Source organism: Erpetoichthys calabaricus, chromosome 9, assembly GCF_900747795.2.
Source record: "Erpetoichthys calabaricus chromosome 9, fErpCal1.3, whole genome shotgun sequence".
NCBI classification, from domain to species: Eukaryota; Metazoa; Chordata; class Cladistia; order Polypteriformes; family Polypteridae; genus Erpetoichthys; species Erpetoichthys calabaricus.
In genome coordinates, this window is record NC_041402.2 from 175,685,077 (window position 1) to 175,706,727 (window position 21,651).

The 21,651-nt window shown below is 38.7% G+C and overlaps 1 protein-coding gene across 2 annotated transcripts in view; it reads left to right on the forward strand.

The window, feature by feature from the left end:
• The window catches only part of slc37a2 (solute carrier family 37 member 2), a 47,125-nt gene that overhangs the window by 3,220 nt on the left and 22,254 nt on the right, over positions 1-21,651 (forward strand). For both annotated transcript variants that reach the window (XM_028810443.2, XM_028810444.2), the window contains exons 2-6: positions 15,176-15,257; positions 15,666-15,756; positions 17,907-17,985; positions 19,690-19,825; positions 20,031-20,107. In XM_028810443.2, the coding sequence (XP_028666276.1) occupies positions 15,176-15,257; positions 15,666-15,756; positions 17,907-17,985; positions 19,690-19,825; positions 20,031-20,107 (465 nt within the window). The remainder of the gene's footprint in view (positions 1-15,175; positions 15,258-15,665; positions 15,757-17,906; positions 17,986-19,689; positions 19,826-20,030; positions 20,108-21,651) is intronic.

Below are 21,651 nucleotides of genomic sequence, written 5' to 3' on the forward strand. Positions count from 1 at the left end.
AGCAAGTTGCCCTAAAACTGTGTGAAACTGTTCTCCAGCACAACTAGGTAGCAAGTCTTCATATATTTGTGTGAGTGTGTCTTTCTGAATTTGTCTGTTGAGGTGTGGGTAACACAATATGATAGCCGGTCTGTTAGAAACTCTATGCAGTAGCTGCCTAGAAAGATTTCCTGTTCACAATGTGGATATAACACAAATAGGAAGCAGTCCTGAACTGGCTTGTGTAAGATCCAAAATGACAGCAAGCTTTCTAAGAATTGGCCATACATTTGCCTGAAATGGCATGTAAAATTCCACTAAACCAGGGCTTTCCAGTGGGAGTCCAGGAGGACATAGCAGCGGCAGGGTTATACTCCAACCCTGTTGCCTAATTAGAAGTCGATCCTTACTGATAGCAGAACTTGTTATCAAATTTTATTGCCTGTTACTGTGTGTATTTTTCCATATTGGGTCATTCTCAGAAAGGAAAAAAAAATATATATAATAAGAATATGATTTGTAGCCTCTTATAATGTTCTCTTCCATTTCTTTCAAAATGTTTTATAAAAATTAAAACATTATGAGGAGCACATACGTGTGTAAAGGGGCCCAGGTTAAATACTGCTTTGTCACTTGTTGCATCTCATTGTTAATTGGCAGCTTGTTAAGGAAGTGAGAATCAATTACAACAACAAATGGAACTGCTTAAGAGGAAAGGAAGCATTTAAAGGTTGAGAATCTTAAAAAATCAAGTAAATTAAATGAAGCACACAAATGCTGGTTGTCCCATTACTAGTTTAGCAGCACCAATTAACTTCATTTAACTATATGGGCTGGAATAAAAACTGAAATCTTTGTGGTCCTCTGAGACTGAACATGGGATTCCCTTTGTGACACTAGCTCTCTCTATTTATCTGGGCTTTGGACCAACACCAAGTTGGGCTGATTCCCAAAAATAGAATAGGAGACTATCCTGAATAGGGGCATCAAATATGTGTTTTCTAAAGTAAACTGTGTCCTACATTGGTTCCTTATTTTTACGATATGGTGAACCACTGGGTTGCTGGTAAATTGATGATAATCAGTGTTAAGTGGAGTACAGAGCAGAGCATACAAAGAAGATTTAGAGCAGGATTTCCTTTCTAGTGCTAAACAAACAGGTGTTGTTTTGTTGAGTTTAAATTCTGCCATTTTTAAAAATTTTAGAATGTGTATATTTGCATCCTAGTACTGTAATAGATTTGAAAGTTTGTTATTGCCATGTCATCTTCTGCATTAGGTCTCTGGAGAGTCGCCTTTTTCATATGTGGCTGTTTTGCATTACTGATAAATAATGGAACAAGTGAGTCTAACTTGATCTCTAAGAAAATATCAACATGTGTGGAAATTAATTATACAGTATAAAGCAAGTTCGAGCACTTTATTGTCATTGTGTAACACAACAAAATTACTTTCTGTGACAGCACCAAGGTGCATTTAAAGAAAAGTCAAATAATTCCAAATATGTCATATACAGTGTTAAGTGATCAAGTAACCAGAGCAAATTATTATTGCTCAAAGTACAGCAGTATAAATTGTTATCGCACCTATTAATGAATAGTACATTACATATGATATATTGTATTACATTAGTATATTGCACATTACCAATATAGCTTATTACACATGTTCAATTAAAAATGATCTCAGACTGAGGAGATTCAGAGTTCAGAAAGTTTATGGCAGATGGGAAAAAGCTATTTTTTAGTCTGTTTGTGCATACACGGGTTGACCTAAAGCGTCTTCCTGACGGGAGGAGCCCAAACAAAGAATTTCCAGGATGAGTTTTGTCCTTGAGAATGAGAACATTAGTGAGTTAAGTTGTCAGTTGTAGGTAGGATTTATAGGACTTGATGATCCAAAATATCAGGAACATGATCAGAGATAATGAGGTTCATGTCTGCAAGAGCTAACAAAGGGTAATAGTATATTACCCATAAAAATAAATTCTGAAGTAACTGTGGTGTACTGGTGAGAAGAAACAATATACTTTTGAGCTGTAATACAGAAATCTTAATGGGTCAGACAAGTTGTGATCTTTAAACTGTGTGTTTTCCGTCTTAGTTTCAAATGTTATAGGTGCAGCTGCTAAGGACCTAACCTAAGTCTGGATTTAATACGTTGTTAAAGTCTCCAGTCATTATGCTATTGTGAGTGCTCATACTTGGAACTAATACAAATGCCTTAAGCATGAATTTTCTGTCATTCATATCTAGTGCATACATATACAGTATATTTGCAAAAATGTGCTTAGATTTGTATGGATACTCCACCATCATAATATATTGCCCATCAGAGTAATGTCAGAGTCTCAGTTTACTATCTACATGTGACAAAAAGCCACTTTGTGGATCCTTCGGGATCAATGTGCGCACTTCGATGTTTGATGAATGGTTCTGTGTGGTGAAGCAAAATGCCGACATACAAATGCATTCGTGGTGCTTTTATATTCAAGTGTCGCATATTCGCAATCATAATGATACATTTTAAAAATCTCACATACCATCTTTTGTGCCATCTTTTTTTTCTGGGGCTTCCTCTGGTCCGAACAGCAGCAGCAAACAGCAATAGATCGCCACACTGAACACATTAAATGTATAATATTCCAACTCTCTGCACATTTAGAATCCTAAGATTTATACTTGATATCACTTTCATGATGAAATGCATTAAAGTATGTATGTTACATTTTACAGATAAATCGTTAATTTCGTTTAAATAATGAACACTGTTAATAATTACACACATGGGGGTGACACGGTGGCAGAGCGGTAGCACCGCTGTCTCGCAGGGAGTCACATCGCTGGTGTTCCCTGCCTGGAGTTTCCACAGTGAGCTCCATTTTCCTTCCAAAGATATGCAGATTTGGTGACATTAAAATGACTCCAGTGTATATGAGTGCTTGTATTCACCTTGCAATGAGCTGATGCCTCGTCCAGGGATTGTTTCTGCCTCGTGCCCAATGCTAGCTGGAATGGACATATCCCTGGATCGATGGATTTAATCATTAAACATCCTTTTCAGAGATATTACGGTAAGGTGTCATCAGAATTTAATGGATGTTCCAGGCAATTCACAACACAGCGAAGCCGAATCTGTTATCCCCATGATAATATCTCGCACTGCCACCTGGTGGATTCCTCCAGATTTACGTAAAGTATGCACGCAAGTATAAACAGTACAACGCTTGTGTAGCAGGAGCATCCGCTGCAGCATGCGTCGCGTCATGTGAAGTATAAACCCGGCCTAACTGTAACAGTACTGCCTTGACCCTTTGGAGTGCATGCTATGAGAGCACTGTTTTGTCTTAAAGTCGCAATTGAGGTCTTTATTATTTCATGTTAAATGTATTGATGATTACAATTATATTGTTTCTGCCCCCTATGAAACATTAGATTGAAAAAGTGAGATTCACATTTTAGCATTGTCACCAATTTCACAATTTCTTTGTTGAGCTTTGCAGCCAGTAACCTAAGTCGCAAATTACAGAATAAGACGGTGCTGGGGGCGGGGATTTGTGTTGGAGACAAAAAATCATAACTTGAGAATCTTTCTCAACAGCAGTGACCTGAAGGTTAAGGTGAGATACCTGCAGTTACAAATCTTCTTAATAATGCAGTCCAGGTAGAATTAACAATCACAACAAAAAAATTAAAAAAGCTAAACACAGTAATATTATTTTAGCTGTTATGATGCTTAAAGTACTTTGTAATAACCCCCATGATTCCAGAGAAAAGAAATAAAAAAACAAAAACATAGTAAGTTGTCAGTATTCAAAAAGGGTTGCTAATATTAATACTAATGTATGATAACACTCATGCTTGTTAATATAAACTGCACACTAGATTCATTCTGTGTAGTCAATATTCTGAATATACTATTATCATTAATATGTTCAAATAAAGGAAAGGAGTGCATATTAATCACAGTAATGTGATTAACTTTGTACAGTTTCGTCAAACTCTCTCACATTACTACCATTCTGCTTTGCATTCCTGTAGCTGAAGTGTTCACTCTTTACATCAGGCAGCCCATCTGCAATATTTCTCTAATTTTTAACACGACCTGTTCATGTTTTAAAAATTGTATGAATGATTAGTTTTAATTCCTTTTCAGCTTCCTCTGGAAACATGTTAATATACAGTGCATCCAGAAAGTATTCACAGCGCATCACTTTTTCCACATTTTGTTATGTTACACCCTTATTCCAAAATGGATTAAATTCATTTTTTTCCTCAGAATTCTACACACAACACCCCATAATGACAACGTGAAAAACATTTACTTGAGGTTTTTGCAAATTTATTAAAAATAAAAAAACTGAGAAATCCCATGTACATAAGTATTCAAAGCCTTTGCTCAATACTTTGTCGATGCACCTTTGGCAGCAATTCCAGCCTCAAGTTTTGTTGAATATGATGCCACAAGCTTGGCACACCTATCCTTGGCCAGTTTTGCCCATTCCTCTTTGCAGCACCTCAAGCTCCATCAGGTTGGATGGGAAGTGTCGGTGCACAGCCATTTTAAGATCTCTCCAGAGATGTTCAATCAGATTCAAGTCTGGGCTATGGCAGGGCCACTCAAGGACATTCACAGAGTTGTCCTGAAGCCACTCCTTTGATATCTTGGCTGTGTGCTTAGGGTCGTTGTCCTGCTGAAAGATGAACTGTCGCCCCAGTCTGAGGTCAAGAGCGCTCTGGAGCAGGTTGTCATCCAGGATGTCTCTGTACATTGCTACAGTCATCTTTCCCTTTATCCTGACTAGTCTCCCAGTCCCTGCCGCTGAAAAACATCCCCACAGCATGATGCTTCCACCACCATGCTTCACTGTAGGGATGGTATTGGCCTGGTGATGAGCGGTGCCTGGTTTCCTCCAAACGTGACACCTGGCATTCACAATAAAGAGTTCAATCTTTGTCTCATCAGACCAGAGAATTTTCTTTCTCATGGTCTGAGAGTCCTTCAGGTGCCTTTTGGCAAACTCCAGGCAGGATGCCATGTGCCTTTTACTAAGGAGTGGCTTCCGTCTGGCCACTCTACCATACAGGCCTGATTGGTAGATTGCTGCAGAGATGGTTGTCCTTCTGGAAGGTTCTCCTCTCTCCACAGAGGAGCTCTGACAGAGTGACCATCGGGTTCTTGGTCACCTCCCCCCTGACTAAGGCCCTTCTCCCCCAGTCGCTCAGTTTAGATGGCCGGCCAGCTCTAGGAAGAGTCCTGGTGGTTTCGAACTTCTTCCACTTACGGATGATGGAGGCCACTGTGCTCATTTGGACCTTCAAAGCAGCAGAAATTTTTCTGTAACCTTCCCCAGATATGTGCCTCGAGACAATCCTGTCTCGGGGGTCTACAGACAATTCCTTTGACTTCATGCTTGGTTTGTGCTCTGACATGAACTGTCAAGTGTGGGACCTTATATAGACAGGTGTGTGCCTTTCCAAATCATGTCCAGTCAACTGAATTTACCACAGGTGGACTCCCAATTAAGCTGCAGAAACATCTCAAGCATGATCAGGGTAAACAGGATGCACCTGAGCTCAATTTCCAGCTTCATGGCAAAGGCTGTGAATACTTATGTATACAGTGGGTACGGAAAGTATTGGACAAGTGATGAGCAGTGCCTGGTTGTCTCCACACATACCGCTTAGAATTAAGGCCAAAAAGTTCTATCTTGGTCTCATCAGACCAGAGAATCTTATTTATCACCATCTCAGAGTCCTTCAGGTGTCTTTTAGCAAACTCCATGCGGGCTGTCATGTGTCTTGCACTGAGGTATGTGTGGAGACAACCAGGCACTGCTCATCACTTGTCCAGTACAGTCCCCACAGTGAAGCATGGCGGTGGCAGCATCATGCTGTGGGGGTGTTTTTCAGCTGCAGGGACAGGACGACTGGTTGCAATCGAGGGAAAGATGAATGCGGCCAAGTACAGGGATATCCTGGACAAAAACCTTCTCCAGAGTGCTAAGGACCTCAGACTGGGCCAAAGGTTTACCTTCCAACAAGACAATGACCCTAAGCACACAGCTAAAATAACGAAGGAGTGGCTTCACAACAACTCTGTGACTGTTCTTGAATGGCCCACCCAGAGCCCTGACTTAAACCCAATTGAGCATCTCTGGAGAGACCTAAAAATGGCTGTCCACCAACGTTTACCATCCAACCTGACAGAACTGGAGAGGATCTGCAAGGAGGAATGGCAGAGGATCCCCAAATCCAGGTGTGAAAAACTTGTTGCATCTTTCCCAAGAAGACTCATGGCTGTATTAGCTCAAAAGGGCGCTTCTACTAAATACTGAGCAAAGGGTCTGAATACTTAGGACCATGTGATATTTCATTTTTTCTTTTTTAATAAATCTGCAACAATTTCAAAAATTCTTTTTTTTGTCTGTCAATATGGGGTGCTGTGTATACATTAATGAGGGGAAAATATTAATTTAAATGATTTTAGCAAATGGCCGCAATATGACAAAGAGTGAAAAATTGAAGGGGGTCTGAATACTTTCCGTACCCACTGTATGTGCTTTCTCAATTTTTTTATTTTTAATATTTTTGCAAAAACCTCAAGTAAACGTTTTTCACGTTGTCATTATGGGGTGTTGTGTATAGAATTCTGAGGAAAAAAATGAATGTAATCCATTTTGGAATAAGGCTGTAACATAACGAAATGTGGAAAAAGTGATGCACTGTGAATACTTTCCGGATGCACTGTAGGATTCAGTGAATATCAACAGTTATTGGGCTTGAAGCAAAAGACTAGATCTGATATCAGCTTTGCACAGATGCAGTGTTTGTAGCAGAGGGAGGAATGTTTAACCTGTGTGACACTAGGGGTCGCTGTTTACCAGTAAAACCCACAGACAGCACACCCAAACACCAGGTAAAAGTCCCGGTAATATTTTTAATTATTATAATAATGTGCACAAAGCACCTCCACCTACATAATACAATAATCAATGATCACAATAATCCTCTTTAATAAAATCCCTGTGTGCGTCCAGGTGTCCGTGTGTGTGTGTCTTCTGGTGAAGTGCGCATGCGCGGGACACGGTGCGATGCGCGATATTACTGTCAGAGAAAGTTACAGGCGTTTTACGGAAATACAAACCAGTATTACTGCGAGAGGAAATTAAAGGTACACAATATAGTGATTCATATCACAGCCACATACAAGCCAGTATTACTGTCAGAGGAGATTAAAGGCATATTACCGACGCACACTCCTGTATTACCGCCAGAGAAAATTAAAGGTATATTACGGACGTACAAGCCAGCGGACGCACAAGACCGTATTACTTTCACAGAAAATTAAAGACACACAATACACGGCAGCAGCCCCCAAAGAACGGTCAGCTCAGCAAGTAAACATCAACAAAAGAAAGAAAAATGCGACAAACAAAAAGAATGAGGTCAAAGTCCCTTGCCATTTAATATAGACTGTTCCTACTAATGTTTATGGACTACTGTTCTAGCGCCCGTTATTGTAACGGGCTAAATGACTAGTAATACAATAAATCACTCCTCCACTCCCAGCAGCGCTGTCACACTACCTCCCAACTCCGGCTTTCCTGCTAGGTTTGCCACAGTCCTTTAAATATTCCTTGACCCGGAAGTGCACCTGTCCTTCAGTCCACGTGATTCCATAGCACTTCCGGGTCACATAAAGAGTTAATATTTTTCTTCAGCCCAGAAGTACTTCAGTTCTTCCATCCCCGTGACTTGGGAGTACTTCCAGGCCATACAGGAAATAAAAATCTCCTTGTCTTTCTGCAGCGTCCCACGGTGGCCCCCAGGGTCCCCAACAGGGCTGTGAAACTGAACTCCATCTCCCATGGTGCCCTGCGGGAATCCTGGGCACTTCTATTCTGCAGGGGAGACGCTATCTAGCGGCCTGGATGTGTCGGCTGGGATGAGTTGCCGGCTGTCCATCACACGTGATTACTGTACATAGTTATTTCATCACAGGATATCTTTTGATCACAGTCAAAGTTTTTATTTTTGTATCATAAATTAATCATCTATATAGACAAGACTTTTTAAAAATATAATCCAAGAAATGCTAATGAAACATTCATCCTTCTATTTGTATTACATCTTTCTGAGCCAAGCATGATCCCAAAGAACGTTCTAAACAGTAAAATTGAACACTAGCAATGTTACTGTATAAGTACAGACACATATTATAACTGTTTACATATGATTTCTTTTTTATTTGGAACACTGGCATGTTAATAGACACAATGGGTCAGAGGCAGGAATTGAATAAATAATCTTGTGGTTTAAGGCAATCAGAGTCCAGTTAATTTCCAATTCTTTCATCACCGTGATCAAAGATTTGATGATGAGTGTCTTGGAACAGTGAACCACATATTTGTGGTGATTGATTTTGCTGGAAAGTGAGAGTCAGACAGGGAAATGCTTGTTGATCTGCTCAGGGAGATCGTTCACATTTCTGTTTTGTAACTTGTGATGACTGTTTTTTGTTCCTTTTTTTTTGTTCTTTATTTCACCTTATACAATTTCTTGTGTTAGGAATTTGTTAGTTTTTGCGTACCCCTTGGGGTCAGAGCACAGGGTCAGCCATTGTACAGCGCACCTGGAGCAATTACAGGTTAAAGGTCTTGCTCAAGGGCCCAGCAGAGTAGGATCTCTTTTGGCAGTGACGGCGATTTGAACCGGCAACCTTCTGGATACCAGCACAGATCCTTAGCCTCAGAGCCACTATTCGTACCTCCCACATATCAGGGTGAATATCAATATTTGTGCATGCATAGTGTATGGCTGCATGTGTAAATTTGAATATAGTTTCAAATAGTGTATCTCACGTCTGGGTCAAATGTGAAGGAAATATAACTATATATTTTTTAATGATTTGAGACTTAGTGTTGAAGTTATAGTGAATACATTTTTAATTAGTACAGTATTCTCAAACTTGGTTAATCTACTTCAGGGTCACATGGGCAGGAGCCCATTCTGGAAATGCTGGGCACAAAGCAGTAGTCAGCCATGAATGAGGTGTTAGTCCATCACGGGGCTCACTCATACTCACACGCCAGCCATTCTTGTGTTGGCATAACAAAGCACTTGCCCGCTGCACAACTTTTGAATGGTTCAAGGCTCTGTTCCGGTGTTGATAGGGTGGCAGCTGATTTTGCAATCGACTTCATGCTTTCTTACTTAAAAGTTGTAGCACCTTTCTGTAGCAAGTGGGCCTCAAAGCACTTTACAGCTATGGATCAACTGTTTTCATTTTTTAAATTTTTTTCTGCAATTGGAGCAAAGGTAGGGCAAGTGACTTGCTCAGAGTCACACAGCGGGTCAGCGATGGAAACTAAACTGGAAACTATGTATTTTACAGGCCAGTTTTTTTAATATAATTATTTTTATTTAAACAGCATACACCTGGAGACATTGACCAGGGTAAACCCAAATTGGTTAAAGGGGGTTTGAGAATGTTATGCTAGATAAATTTATATTTTAATACATTCTTACTTATCTTTGTGATGGTCAGTGGCAATGTGTTGCATGCTGATCGATCATATACCAAAAACAACAATAATACTACTATTCATTTAAGACTTTCCAATCAATTTGACTTGCATTTCTTTAAATTTAAGAGGAAGCCTTTAAAGACGTGGGGAAAATATGCAAATACCACACAGTGTTCCAGATGCATCATTCCGACTACAGATGCAAGATAGCAGTGCTAACCGCTATGCCAGTATGTCTCAACAAAATATTAAAAACAATTGGAAACATTATTTTTTAGTAAACCTCATTTAACACAGAAGTAATACAGACATTTATTTCAATAAAACATAAGATTGATTGTGCTAAAGGGGGAGCTCAGATTCAATTTTGTAATTTTAACAAACCATCAGTCAGAATGCTGACTGTGGATTACAGCAGCTTAAAAACCTACATCAGATCATGTCCATTGAATTTGGAGTGTGTAAATATACACCCGTCCATTAATTTTCTTAACATACTTGTTGGCGGCTAGAATTATTTTCAGTAATAAGTAATACTTAAAGACTTTTTATGTTATAAAATCAACTAATCCTGAACTCTGAGACAACAAAAAAATCACCTCAGTTTTTCTTAGACAAAAATATAATTGCAGCATTTTTTAAAAATTGTTTTGCAGTAAGTGAGGTTGTTTATTTGCAGCACATGCAAAGATCATTCTCTGGTAGCTATGCTAAGCGAAGAATCTTCCTTTACAGGATATTTTGCATACTGCTAGTGGTTATTGCTGACATCACTCAAACCAGTTTTTTACTTGGTTCATTTAAATGCTGTGGGAGTGTGGTTTAAACTGTTCTTCTGTAGACCGAGAAAACAACAAAAATTGCAGGATACAGAAAATGAAAGCAGAAAACGGCAAAAAACACAATGGGTTGCTTAGAGTAATTCAGCTAGGGATATTGTTTTTTTGTTTTATGCATCTATTTGTTTGGTATAAGTGTATGTTCTGGTTGTAGGTTCTATCTGATTGAGAGATAGACCAATTGTCCAAATGCATTCCATTCATAAAGATTATGGTTAACAAGCCAGTTTGTGTGACCTGGGCCTCATGTATAACGCCTTGTGTGGAATTCACATTAATACATGGCGTACAGACAAAACTAGAAATGTGTGTAAGCACAAAACCATTCACATGCATAAAACTGTATGTAAGAAAAGTTCTATGCACTTTCCCTTTATGAATTCCAATTGATGTCCAAAGCCTACAGCCCTACCCTGACTCCTCCCAGGATTTTGCATATTTTCAAAATATGCAAATCAATGTAAGTAGCCTGTTCTATTCAGTGTTTTGTTAAGACAATGGCAAAAGCATGTGTGAAAAAGAAGAATTTCAGTGAATACGAAATGGAGGTCCTTCTCAATAAAGTGGAGGTAAGGAAAAATGTACTATTTGGTGGCTTAAGCGGTGTTCTGAACAACAAAAGGAAATGGAAGGAGTGGTACAGCGTGGCAGAGGCACACAGAATTCAGAAGGTTGTGCAGTGCTCAAAATTAAAAGAAGTGTCATATATCAAAGTTGGCATGAAAAGGCAAGTAGCAGCCCTCCTTCTGAAAAAAAAAAAAAGGTTTACGTTGAGATTAAAGTCAAAATGTCATTGTTAATCTCGAAATTTCCACTTTTATCTTGTGGTTTATTTTGTCATTAAAGTATAACGTTGTAAACTTCATCTTAAAATAAATGTTTAATTTACTCGAGTTTCCCAAAATCCATAGTAATTAAAGTAGCTCATTAAATTCTTCATATTCTAAATGTTCCCCGACCCAGTCATTAATCGCTACATGGTTCTGAAACAGGCTTTCTCTTATACCAACAGGAGCCCGCAGGCAGTGATCGCCACACAGAATATATTTCATTCATGATATTACAGTTCTTTTAACATTTTAGAATAATAAGCTATATACTTTATCATTTTCATGATGAAATGCATTAAAGCATGTATTAAACATGTGGAGGCACGGTGGTGCAGCAGTAGCCATGAGCTGGCACCCCATCCAAGGATTGTTCCTGCCTTGCACGCCACCCTGGATGGAATAACTTATTGTATTAGTATTGTGTCTGCCAAATGTACCAACCCCCAATTACTGTCCTTCCGTTTTCTTTCTCCACGTAACCAGTCGCCACACAATAAGCATCTGTAATAATAAATGTAAAACCATCAGTAAGTTTAGAACGCCGATTCTTCAAAACTTTCCATCCTGCCAGGGTCGCACCAATTCCAGAAAGTATCAAGCACGAGGCAAGTATAATCCCTGGACAGAGGGCGCCAGCTTATCGCAAGGTGAATATGAACACACACATACACTAGTAGCATCAACTTAGCATCACCAAATCCCCTAACCGACATGCTTTTGGAAGGAAACCAAAGCAGGCTGAGGAAGCCCACCCGGAAAACATACCAACTCCAGGCAGGGGACACCTGGGACGTGGTCCCCTTACTGCGAGGCAGCAGCACTTCTGCTGTGCCACCATGCCCCCCCAGTTATTAATAGTGTACATTATTTAAATGAAGTTAAGAATTTATTTGTAAAATGTAATAAACATTAATGCAAATTCATCATAAAAATGATATCAAGTATATATCCTAGTATTCTGACAGCACATACTGTAGATACTCGCGTATTAGTCGATCTCGCAGATAAGTTGAGTGTATTTTTAAGCCAAAAATTATGAAATTTGTTACAACCCGCGTATAAGTCAAGGGTAAAACTTAACAGCTATCAGAGATAGAGGGCGACAATCAGCTGTTAATGGCGACAAAACTCACTGTCACGTCACAGGCATTCCCTCTGTGCTTGGAGAAATGCTAGTCTCGTTGACTCAGCAACTAATCCTTGCGTGTGCGTGAGTTGCGAAATGTAAACAAATGTAAACAAAGGCAAGATGGCACAAGGGAGCGAAGCGAGTGCAGAAAAGAAAACACTCAGCAGACGATGTTTTGCACATTATCGCTGAGTCGGACTCTGATTTTTCAGAATCGGATTTTATTGACAGTGATCAGGAATCGAGCAAGAGAGTGAGAAGTCAGCATCAGCTGATCGGACACCAGCCCATGCTGCGCCAGCTGATCGGCTGCCAGCTGAGCGCATTCGCGCAGCCGATGCACCTACGGCAAGGTTCGCGTGGGAGGAATACCCAGACATTGATCCATGGGAACCGAACTGCCTACCGGACTTCACAAGACAGCATGGCTTGCTGTTGGACACGACAAATCAGCCGCTGCTGGACTACTTCAGGCTGCTCTCTCCTAATACTGCTTTTCAGCTACTGTCAGACGAGACAAACAGGTAGGCATAGAAATTTTTTGAATCGCGGGCTGCGCTTTCATCGCATTGATAGCGTGCGTTGCCTTGGTTCTTTTGATTCCAAATCTGGTTGTATGTGGCAGCTAATGGTATGTTTGTTATCCAAAACCTGCAAAAGCTAATGCTCAAATTCAAGTATTTCACATTTTAAAGAATTATTTAATGAAATTAGAAAAAAACTAGCTAATTAGCAATAGTATTGCTGGCTTATAATTATTTCAAAGACCATGGGAAACGGCAGATGACCGGTGACTTAATACCGCGAAGCGTTAAGTGTACAATGTTATTACCCAAATTCTATGGACAATTGTGTTGCCCCGTGGATAAGTCAACCCTGTTTTTTTGAATGAATTTTAAGGCATAAATTTTTCGACTTATACGCGAGTATCTACGGTACTTCCAAGAGAAGAACTCAAGTTAGAAACCAGTCTTCTTCATAGGACAAGAAGTCAGTATGAACTCTAAATACGTTCTCTTGTGATGTCTAGCAGCTAAGGTAGTTGTAATAGTTTGGCCATTCCGTACACCATTATAATGTTGCAGAATGATTACAGTCAAGGGAATTAAATTTGTAAGCGATATGCAATTAATTTCGGTGTATTTGGTAAAGCTGGCATCATGGGTGTAAATCTAAAAAAGAAAGAGAAACAACACAAACAGTAGCACTGCTTTGATGCTGGGTGCCGCTTGTTTGCAAAACTGAGCAGAAAAGTGCGTACGTATGGTGTGAGGCTGCTGTGAAAATGTGCATAGCATTAGGCATACACCTTGAAGTGACCATGGAAATGGACGACATACACAACATTTTTGTGCGTACGCACTGTTTATACGTGAGGCCCCTAATGTTTATAGTTTATAGCCCTCTTTGGCCCCTGAAAACCACACATAATGTTCCCCACTCTAATTATGTTTATTTACCTTACATTTTGATTCAAGGTAACTTAAACATCACTAAAGTATTGAAGTTATTTTCATTTTTTCAAGCTTGGAATATTGGTAAGTTAAGTGACTTTCGTAGGGTACTTCAATGATTCACTAATACTTTCTGAATCCATAGTCTTATGGCTTACAGTCCCAATATCTTAAAGTCACTAAATCATATTATGTTACTTCATGTTTTGTCAAATCATTCCAACCAGGAAAAGGAGCTGGCTGACACCTTAATGTGTACTGATTTTAGTTCAAAATCCAGATATAGATGGAAGTAGCTCTGCCAAAATGTGGCGATTAATCTGTTTTATACCTAAATTGTTCTAGTATCAGTGGGTATGTCTGGGAGACCGAGCATTGAATCCACTAAACCATGTCATGAGTCTTTTTAAGAGCCTGGAGTCTTTTATAGTGCGGTGGCATTTCCTTGACATTACTGAAGTTGCCAGCGTCCTAAGTCAAAACTGAGCAGACCGCAGTAGCTAAGTGACAGTTTTACACATGCATTGTTGTCTGACAGGAATTTGTTCAAAAGGTTTAAAGCACTAAGCTATCTGGTGATTTGTGTCTCTGTCAAAATTTCTTTGGGTGTTTTGTGTTTGAAATGCCAGTAATGCTGATTTGCCTACTTGTAGGTTAGTGCTCAGTATTTTTTTCCTTTCAGACTAAACTTCCAGCTTTATTCTCAGGTATTATAGCAGACCAGCCTGTTTTTCTAGTTTAACTGGTCCAGAAAATATAGGGGGAAGGCTGGTACTGTATATTCTCCATTTCTATGAGCAGAAAGGCATTTTCACTAGCAAGGCCTTCTTTTTAACTAAAGGTGATGCTTCACAGGGCGTAGAATACTTGGGTTCTTCCTCTTTCCTGTTCTTGCTTTATTTCTGGAAGTCTTGAATTGCTTCTTCAGGATTAATTTGGACTGCTGTACACTTACTTTCAGGACTGTACACATGTGTTAAATTTTAACTTATTTAATTCATTAGTTTGTATGTGTGTGTGTGTGTGTGTGTATGTATACAGTATATACAGAGCAAAAGGAGGTTTACAGTTGTGAGTGTGCAAAACAGTTTATTCTTGTAATATCATTAATTTATTACTTATTGTATTATTTGTATTATTTGTCTTCTTTTTAACGCTATTGAGTTAATAAAGTTATTGTAATAATCACAATCTACATGTCTTTTTCAATGCAAACAACTGTAGACCTACTTTTGCCCACCCCTATAAATATAAATAAAATGCAGCAAATTGTTTACTGCTCTCCGTTCATTTTTTTTTGTTTGTCATATATTACGATTTCAGTCTATTCACAAGTTGTACCCTGTGTTCTTTTATAAAGGTTGGTTATTTGTCTTTATAATGATTTTTTTTTCTTTTTTGGTGTATTGTGACAGGTATCGAGGATTCACTCTCTTCTTAACCTTCCTTTTTTACACAAGTTATCATCTGTCACGGAAGCCTATCAGCATTGTCAAGGTAAGTTGTTTCTGCAACTTGTTCTAGCTATGCTTTAACTTTTTTACTAATTACTTTTTATGTTTTTGAGGTTTAGTATCTTTTGGATGTAGGAAAAGAAAATGGTACAGATAGGAAAAGAAAAAATGATGCAACTATTTGCTTTGAAAATGAATTATTCGTTTAAAACATAGTATTGTTTGATTCACAAGTGGATAGACCTGAGTTTACATGGTTATCAAGGGATCCTGAACTCTCGAGGACACCCTAACTGACCTCATAACCACACTGGAGTATCTTACTGATCTGTGCTGCTATGTCTGCTGCAGGAGGCCATTTTTACAGAAGTAACTTTGTAATTGAGTGTAGCATGGATGAAGTTGGAATTAATAAAGGTAGACTAACAAACTTATACTTTTTTTTCTCTAGAGTGAGCTGCACAGAAACTGTTCAGAAGTTATCCGGCCGCCAAACTTCAGTAGTCCCAACAATGAAACATGGTGTGACTGGCCACCTTTTGGTAAGAGCAGCAGCTAGTAATTGCACAGTAATTGGCAAGTTGGACTTCTTTTGCAGCTTTATCAGGTTGTCTACCGTGATGTTTTACTTTTTGTCTCTTAAGTGTTATTTTTTGATTTGATCTACTTTATTCCTTTTTTTACTTTATTATTTTTCATATTTGTCTTTTGGGGTCAGAGTGCTGGGTCAGCCATTGTACAACACCTCTGAAGCAGTTTTCAGGTTTACTTCTGAAACATTTAAATGGCTTCTTCTTTGGGATTAATTATGACTGCTGCACACACAATTACGTTATCCAATGGAGTAGGATCCCTTATGGCAGTAATAGGATTTAAACCTGGCAATCTTCCAGATATCAGCACAGATCTTTTGCCTTAGAGCCTCCACGCTACCTATTTGTGTTTGGCACTAATAAATCAAGGCTTTAAGCCTAGTTGCTATACTAGTGTGCTCTACATTTTGGAAAAATCACTCTTTTACTGTAACAAAATTCACTAAATTGTACCTCTAATAGCACACAGCATAGCAACCTTTTTCTTTTTTCTTTTTTTTTTTATAATGTATTTTTGAGATTTTAATAATTGAATTATAAATCAGTAAGAGTATTTCAGTTGCTTTTCTGTTCATGGACTTTGAGTTGTGTGTGTTCTTAAAGAGTTCTTCCACTTCACATTTCATGCACTTTGGCCAGTAAAATGCAATCTTCCCGAATAATAATACATTCATAAATGTAAAATTAGTGTTGGAATTTCTCATTTTCAGAACTATGGCTGAATTTTAATGTGGCATTCATAACCTTCCCAAACCTGCTTACTTAAGTCAGTATTGCAGGTCCAGCATCCAGGAACCAACCCTAGACATGATGCCTTTTTTTTTCCCACAGGGCCCACTTACCTCCACACTCATGTATGACCAGTTTAGAATCTGCAGTTAATCTTAAACATACGTCATTTCGAATATCTGTGGAAAATCCGAGTTCCCAGTGAAAACCCAACACAGACATGGAGAAATTGTAACAGCAGCATTAACCACTGCAACACACTACCACTTTGAGTTTGTATTACCAGTGTATGTTTTATGTATAATGCAAGTTTTTATAAAATATATTTAATATGACCCACTGCCTATTTTGGATTTTTTGAGACTATTGCATTTATGCCTTCACTCACAGTTTAACTGAAATGTTTGGAGGAGAACTGAGTAAGAGTAAACAGAACTGGAGGGCCCCTTACTTGGGAGCATTTAACACTCAACTAGATGATTTTTTGTGAAAGTGAGATGAAAATGAATTGTCACATTATGATTGTTCAGCATGATATGTTATTGTGTTCTTAAGTGTAAAAACTTCAACCTATCTTGCTGTGTGACACACAGCCTGTGCTTTTAATAGTTGTTCTTATTTGCACATTGCCTGATGCATTCAGTTTTTGCAAATGGCACTGCCATACTAATTCCAGGAAGTCTTCTTCTACTGCATTGAAAAGACAATGTGTTTCCACTTCCAGACTAGACCTGGCCATGAAGCAAACAGAAAGTGACTTAGCTGCACTATTTTATATTATGTTTCAAAATGCACAAAAGTACACCTTGGTGTTATAGTGTTACACTATTAGTTTTTCCTTTGTGATGCCAAACGGCATCCTAACATCCCAACCACCTCCCATCTCCCCGGGGCCCCATCAGGTGCTTTTAGTCTGCAGTTGTGTTTCTTCTTATTAATTTTAGCTATTTATTTAACACGCAGGATGGCTGAAAGATTAAAAATGCATTAGGAATAAGTCATCTACTTATTTTAACTGGAGAATATGTGACTAGAAAGCTTCTACTGTTTATTATTTTATTGTGATTCCATGATAAGTTTTAAGCCTGGCAGTACAACCAAGAAATTGAATGTGTGCAAAAAAAGGTGTAAAGAATTGTTGCTCCTCAGTTAGGTGCTCATTTTTATCTTTCATTTACTAATATATAGTTCCTTTTTCTGAGCAGTTCTACCACCACCCCAGACCCTTGGCCTTACACCAAATGTAGGCTATCTTATGGTAAACATCTGGGCTTGTTATCAGAATGAATTTGCAAGAGGGCAAGTCGTATTCTTTGTGCTTCTAAACAATTAACTTTCGGTTCCTCTTTTATATTTTGTTTTATTTTCAGATCAAACAAACTATCAGACGCTCTTTGGTGCCTTGGATAATTCGTTTCTGGTTACCTACGCCATAGGAATGTTTATCAGGTAGGTCAGGCTAATTTGTAGCCTGTTATGTGCCTTATCCTGAAGAAAGCATTACATACTGTGTCATTTGATGATTGTTATATACCATCCATCCATTCAATTTCTGAATCGGCTAAGTCCATTACAGACTCACAGGGAACTTTTCAGGCAGAAATGGGCACAAGGTGGAAACAAACCAACTGAGTAAAGTGCCAGTCCAATATAGGGCATGCTCATCCACTCACCCAGACATGCTTGTTCGAAGCCTTTTAATAGCTTCCAGTCAGCCATTGGTTAATTTTGTTCATTTACAAGAGGAAACCAGAGTACTTGGAGAAAGGTTATACTGACATAGAAACAATGTTCTCACTCTTTTCAGACAGTGACTGGGCTGGCATTTGAAACTTGACATCTGAAACTGTTTAGCTGTTATTGTCACCACTGTGTCACCTGTGTTGTATCTCAGTTTCCTTTGCATTAATTTTTGTTACTGATTTGTGACCTTTATAACATTGCTACAGAAAGAACAATTTATGTGGAAATACATTTGTCTGGTAGTACATTATTTGCACTCCATTATTGATGAGGCAGGGAAGGGATTTAAAAACTGTACAGCAATTTTGCTTCCCTGCTATATGTGTAATAATTTTTGTTTATCTGAGTAAAGAATAGCCTGCTCTGTTGGGCTATCTAAACCAATATTCCTGCATTTACTGCCCTGAAATTTTCTTTTATAGTGCTGCTTCAGTACTACTTCAGGGAATTGACTTAGTAATGCTCATTTGTTTTACTTATTCTAAATGTTATGTTTTAACAACGTTTCACCAGCTTTCTTGAGACTATCTCAGTACTTTCTCAATTTATCCTATTCAGTAGGCTGTTAAAAGTTGAAGGTTTGAAACCTACATACCTGTCTGCTTATGGGTGACCTTTTTTACAAATTCAAATTAATAAGCAAATGACATTGTTCAGAATATGCACTTTGAGCATTTAGAAGATTGGACTAGCAGGAAAACCAATCTACGAGTGATGAACACTCAATATTATGTTTTCAACTCCCTTATCTTTTGTTAATGTAGTATTGATTATTTCTTTCTTGGTTTCCCCTTTAATCAAGATTATATGTAATTCAGTGTCACTGAAACAGATGCCAAAGTTTCTGCCACACTCTTTCAGTCTCTTAATATACCTGGCCTAACCAAAGCGGGACTGTTCTGGTAGTGCAGGGTCTGCAGTAGTCACTGTCTCTGTAGAGTTTCAGTATTCCATTGTTTCTCTGAGTACTCTGGTTTCTCCTCAGACATCCAAAGATGTGCTAATTAGGTTATTTGGTGATTCTAAATTGTCCCTTTGTGCGTGTGTGCATCAATAGGCCATATGAAGGACTGGTGTGACATCCAAGGTTGGGTCCTGTCCTGTGCTATGAGGTTGCTAAGGTAGCCTCTGAACTCCCAAACCGCACAACAAATTAGACTTCAGTCAGTCCTTCTCAGTTCTTGCACATTTTATGGTTCAACTGCACTGATACTTTTGTTAAATTGATCCCTTGGCATTTCTTTAAAACACTGAATCTCTTTTCTTTTCTAAAGAACATTGTGATGATACTAGATGTATAAGGCACCACATAACATAATGAGACATTGCTTCATTAATTTGCTTATATTTTTAGGCTAATTCTTGTAATATCTCTACATCTGCATCAGCTATTTGTTTCTCTTCTTTTAGTGGCATCTTTGGGGAGCGTCTCCCACTACGTTACTACCTGTCAACAGGGATGCTGCTCAGTGGCTTCTTCACTGCACTTTTTGGTTTTGGTTTCTACTGGAAAATACACTCTATCTGGTTCTATGTTTTTGCACAGGTAAGTTGCATACTCGGTAGAAATAAAAGTGTTTGCAGTGTTGGACAATCATCTGGCAAAGTACTTCTTTTAAGTCTCATGTACATTTTGTGTCCTGTACACGCTTTCTTTTAATGTTTGCAGTAGATTAAAATACAAACAGCCTTAAATCATTTGCCATCTTCTCAATGGCTTATGACTCATGTGTAAAGTTGTGTTTTCACAGGCAATGAATGGACTAGTTCAGACTACTGGCTGGCCAGCAGTTGTAGCCTGTGTTGGGAACTGGTTTGGAAAGGGCAAGTAAGTATGGATAACTCTTTTAGTTTAATTTGTGCTGCACAAATAACTATGGCTGCAACTGTCAACCTCTGCCTCTTAGTATACCTCTTTAAGGAATAAGCCAGCTACAAAACAGACAAAGCAACATGTGTTATTTATGTTCATCATAGACCACAGTTGTCTTGTAGGGGTGAAATAGTGCAACATAAGAGAGTGCACAATTCAATAGCCAAGACACTGATAAAAATGATTGACACCCTTTTTTAAAGATTAATAACAAAACATATAAAGAAAATAGATAGTGAACTATATTTTATGAACCAAAATATAAAAATGACATTTTGTTGTTTACTAGATACTGTATCTAAAACATCCATCCATCCATTATCCAACCTGCTATATCCTAACTACAGGGTCACAGGGGTCTGCTGGAGCCAATCCCAGCCAACACAGGGCACAAGGCAGGAAACAAACCCTGGGCAGGACGCCAGCCCACCGCAGGACATACACACCAGGGACAATTTAGGATCGCCAATGTACCTAACCCGCATGTCTTTGGACTGTGGGAGGAAACAGGAGCACCCGGAGGAAACCCACACAGACACGGGGAGAACATGCAAACTCCACGCAGGGAGGACCCGGGAAGCGAACCCAGGTCTCCTTACTGCGAGGCAGCAGCGCTACCTCTGTGCCACCGTGCATATCTAAAACAAATGTTTTGAAACAACAAATAGTTTTTTGTTTTCTTAAGGACATTAGTGAAAATGGATCTGTTCTGTTTCCAACTATGCAAACTGCTTTAACAGCAGAAAAACATTTCTGTAATTAATAAAGTTGGGAATTTTCTTGGGATCGATTAGTGGATGTTATACAGGATTGTGTTGTTGGTGAAATACACCATTCAAATTAAACTACAGGTTTAATTTTTTAATATGAAGGCTGAGGTGACTATAGCAGGATATTAATTTTGTTTTCAGTAAATTGTTTTTACTTTAATGTAGGGTAGCCCCCGTGTGACCAAGGTACAGCTTTTTGGCTGTAATACCTTGTGTTTGTTAATCAATACTATTGATGATTTTTAATAAGGATCTGAAGCCTAATAACATCAAAATATCCCCATCACTACAATTTAAATAATATTATTATAGTGTATATAATAACTCCTGACTTATTTGGGTACAATATTCCTTTATTTTGACTTCACACATAATGAAGGTGTGAGTAACCCAAATACCCAAAATAGTTCTATTTCAGTTTTCTTTCGCAATATCACCTATTTACGTTCAGAATGTCTATGGTTTGTGGCAATGTCCATCCACTTATTTGCAAACAGGTTTATTCTGCAGCATCCTCCATTTAGCCTGTTGGTAAGGGTATATTATGAAGATGTTGATTGTGAGACTTAGGGCTCATTTATACTTTACGCTCAGAACACGTACACGCACACATCATGGCTGCCACGCGTTCCCAGCGTTCCTTTGACGCAGCCTCTGAACAGGTCCTCAGAAATTAAAGCGACGCATTCGTGAGTTGCAGTACCAGCAAAAGTCGGGGGGCGCAGTGTG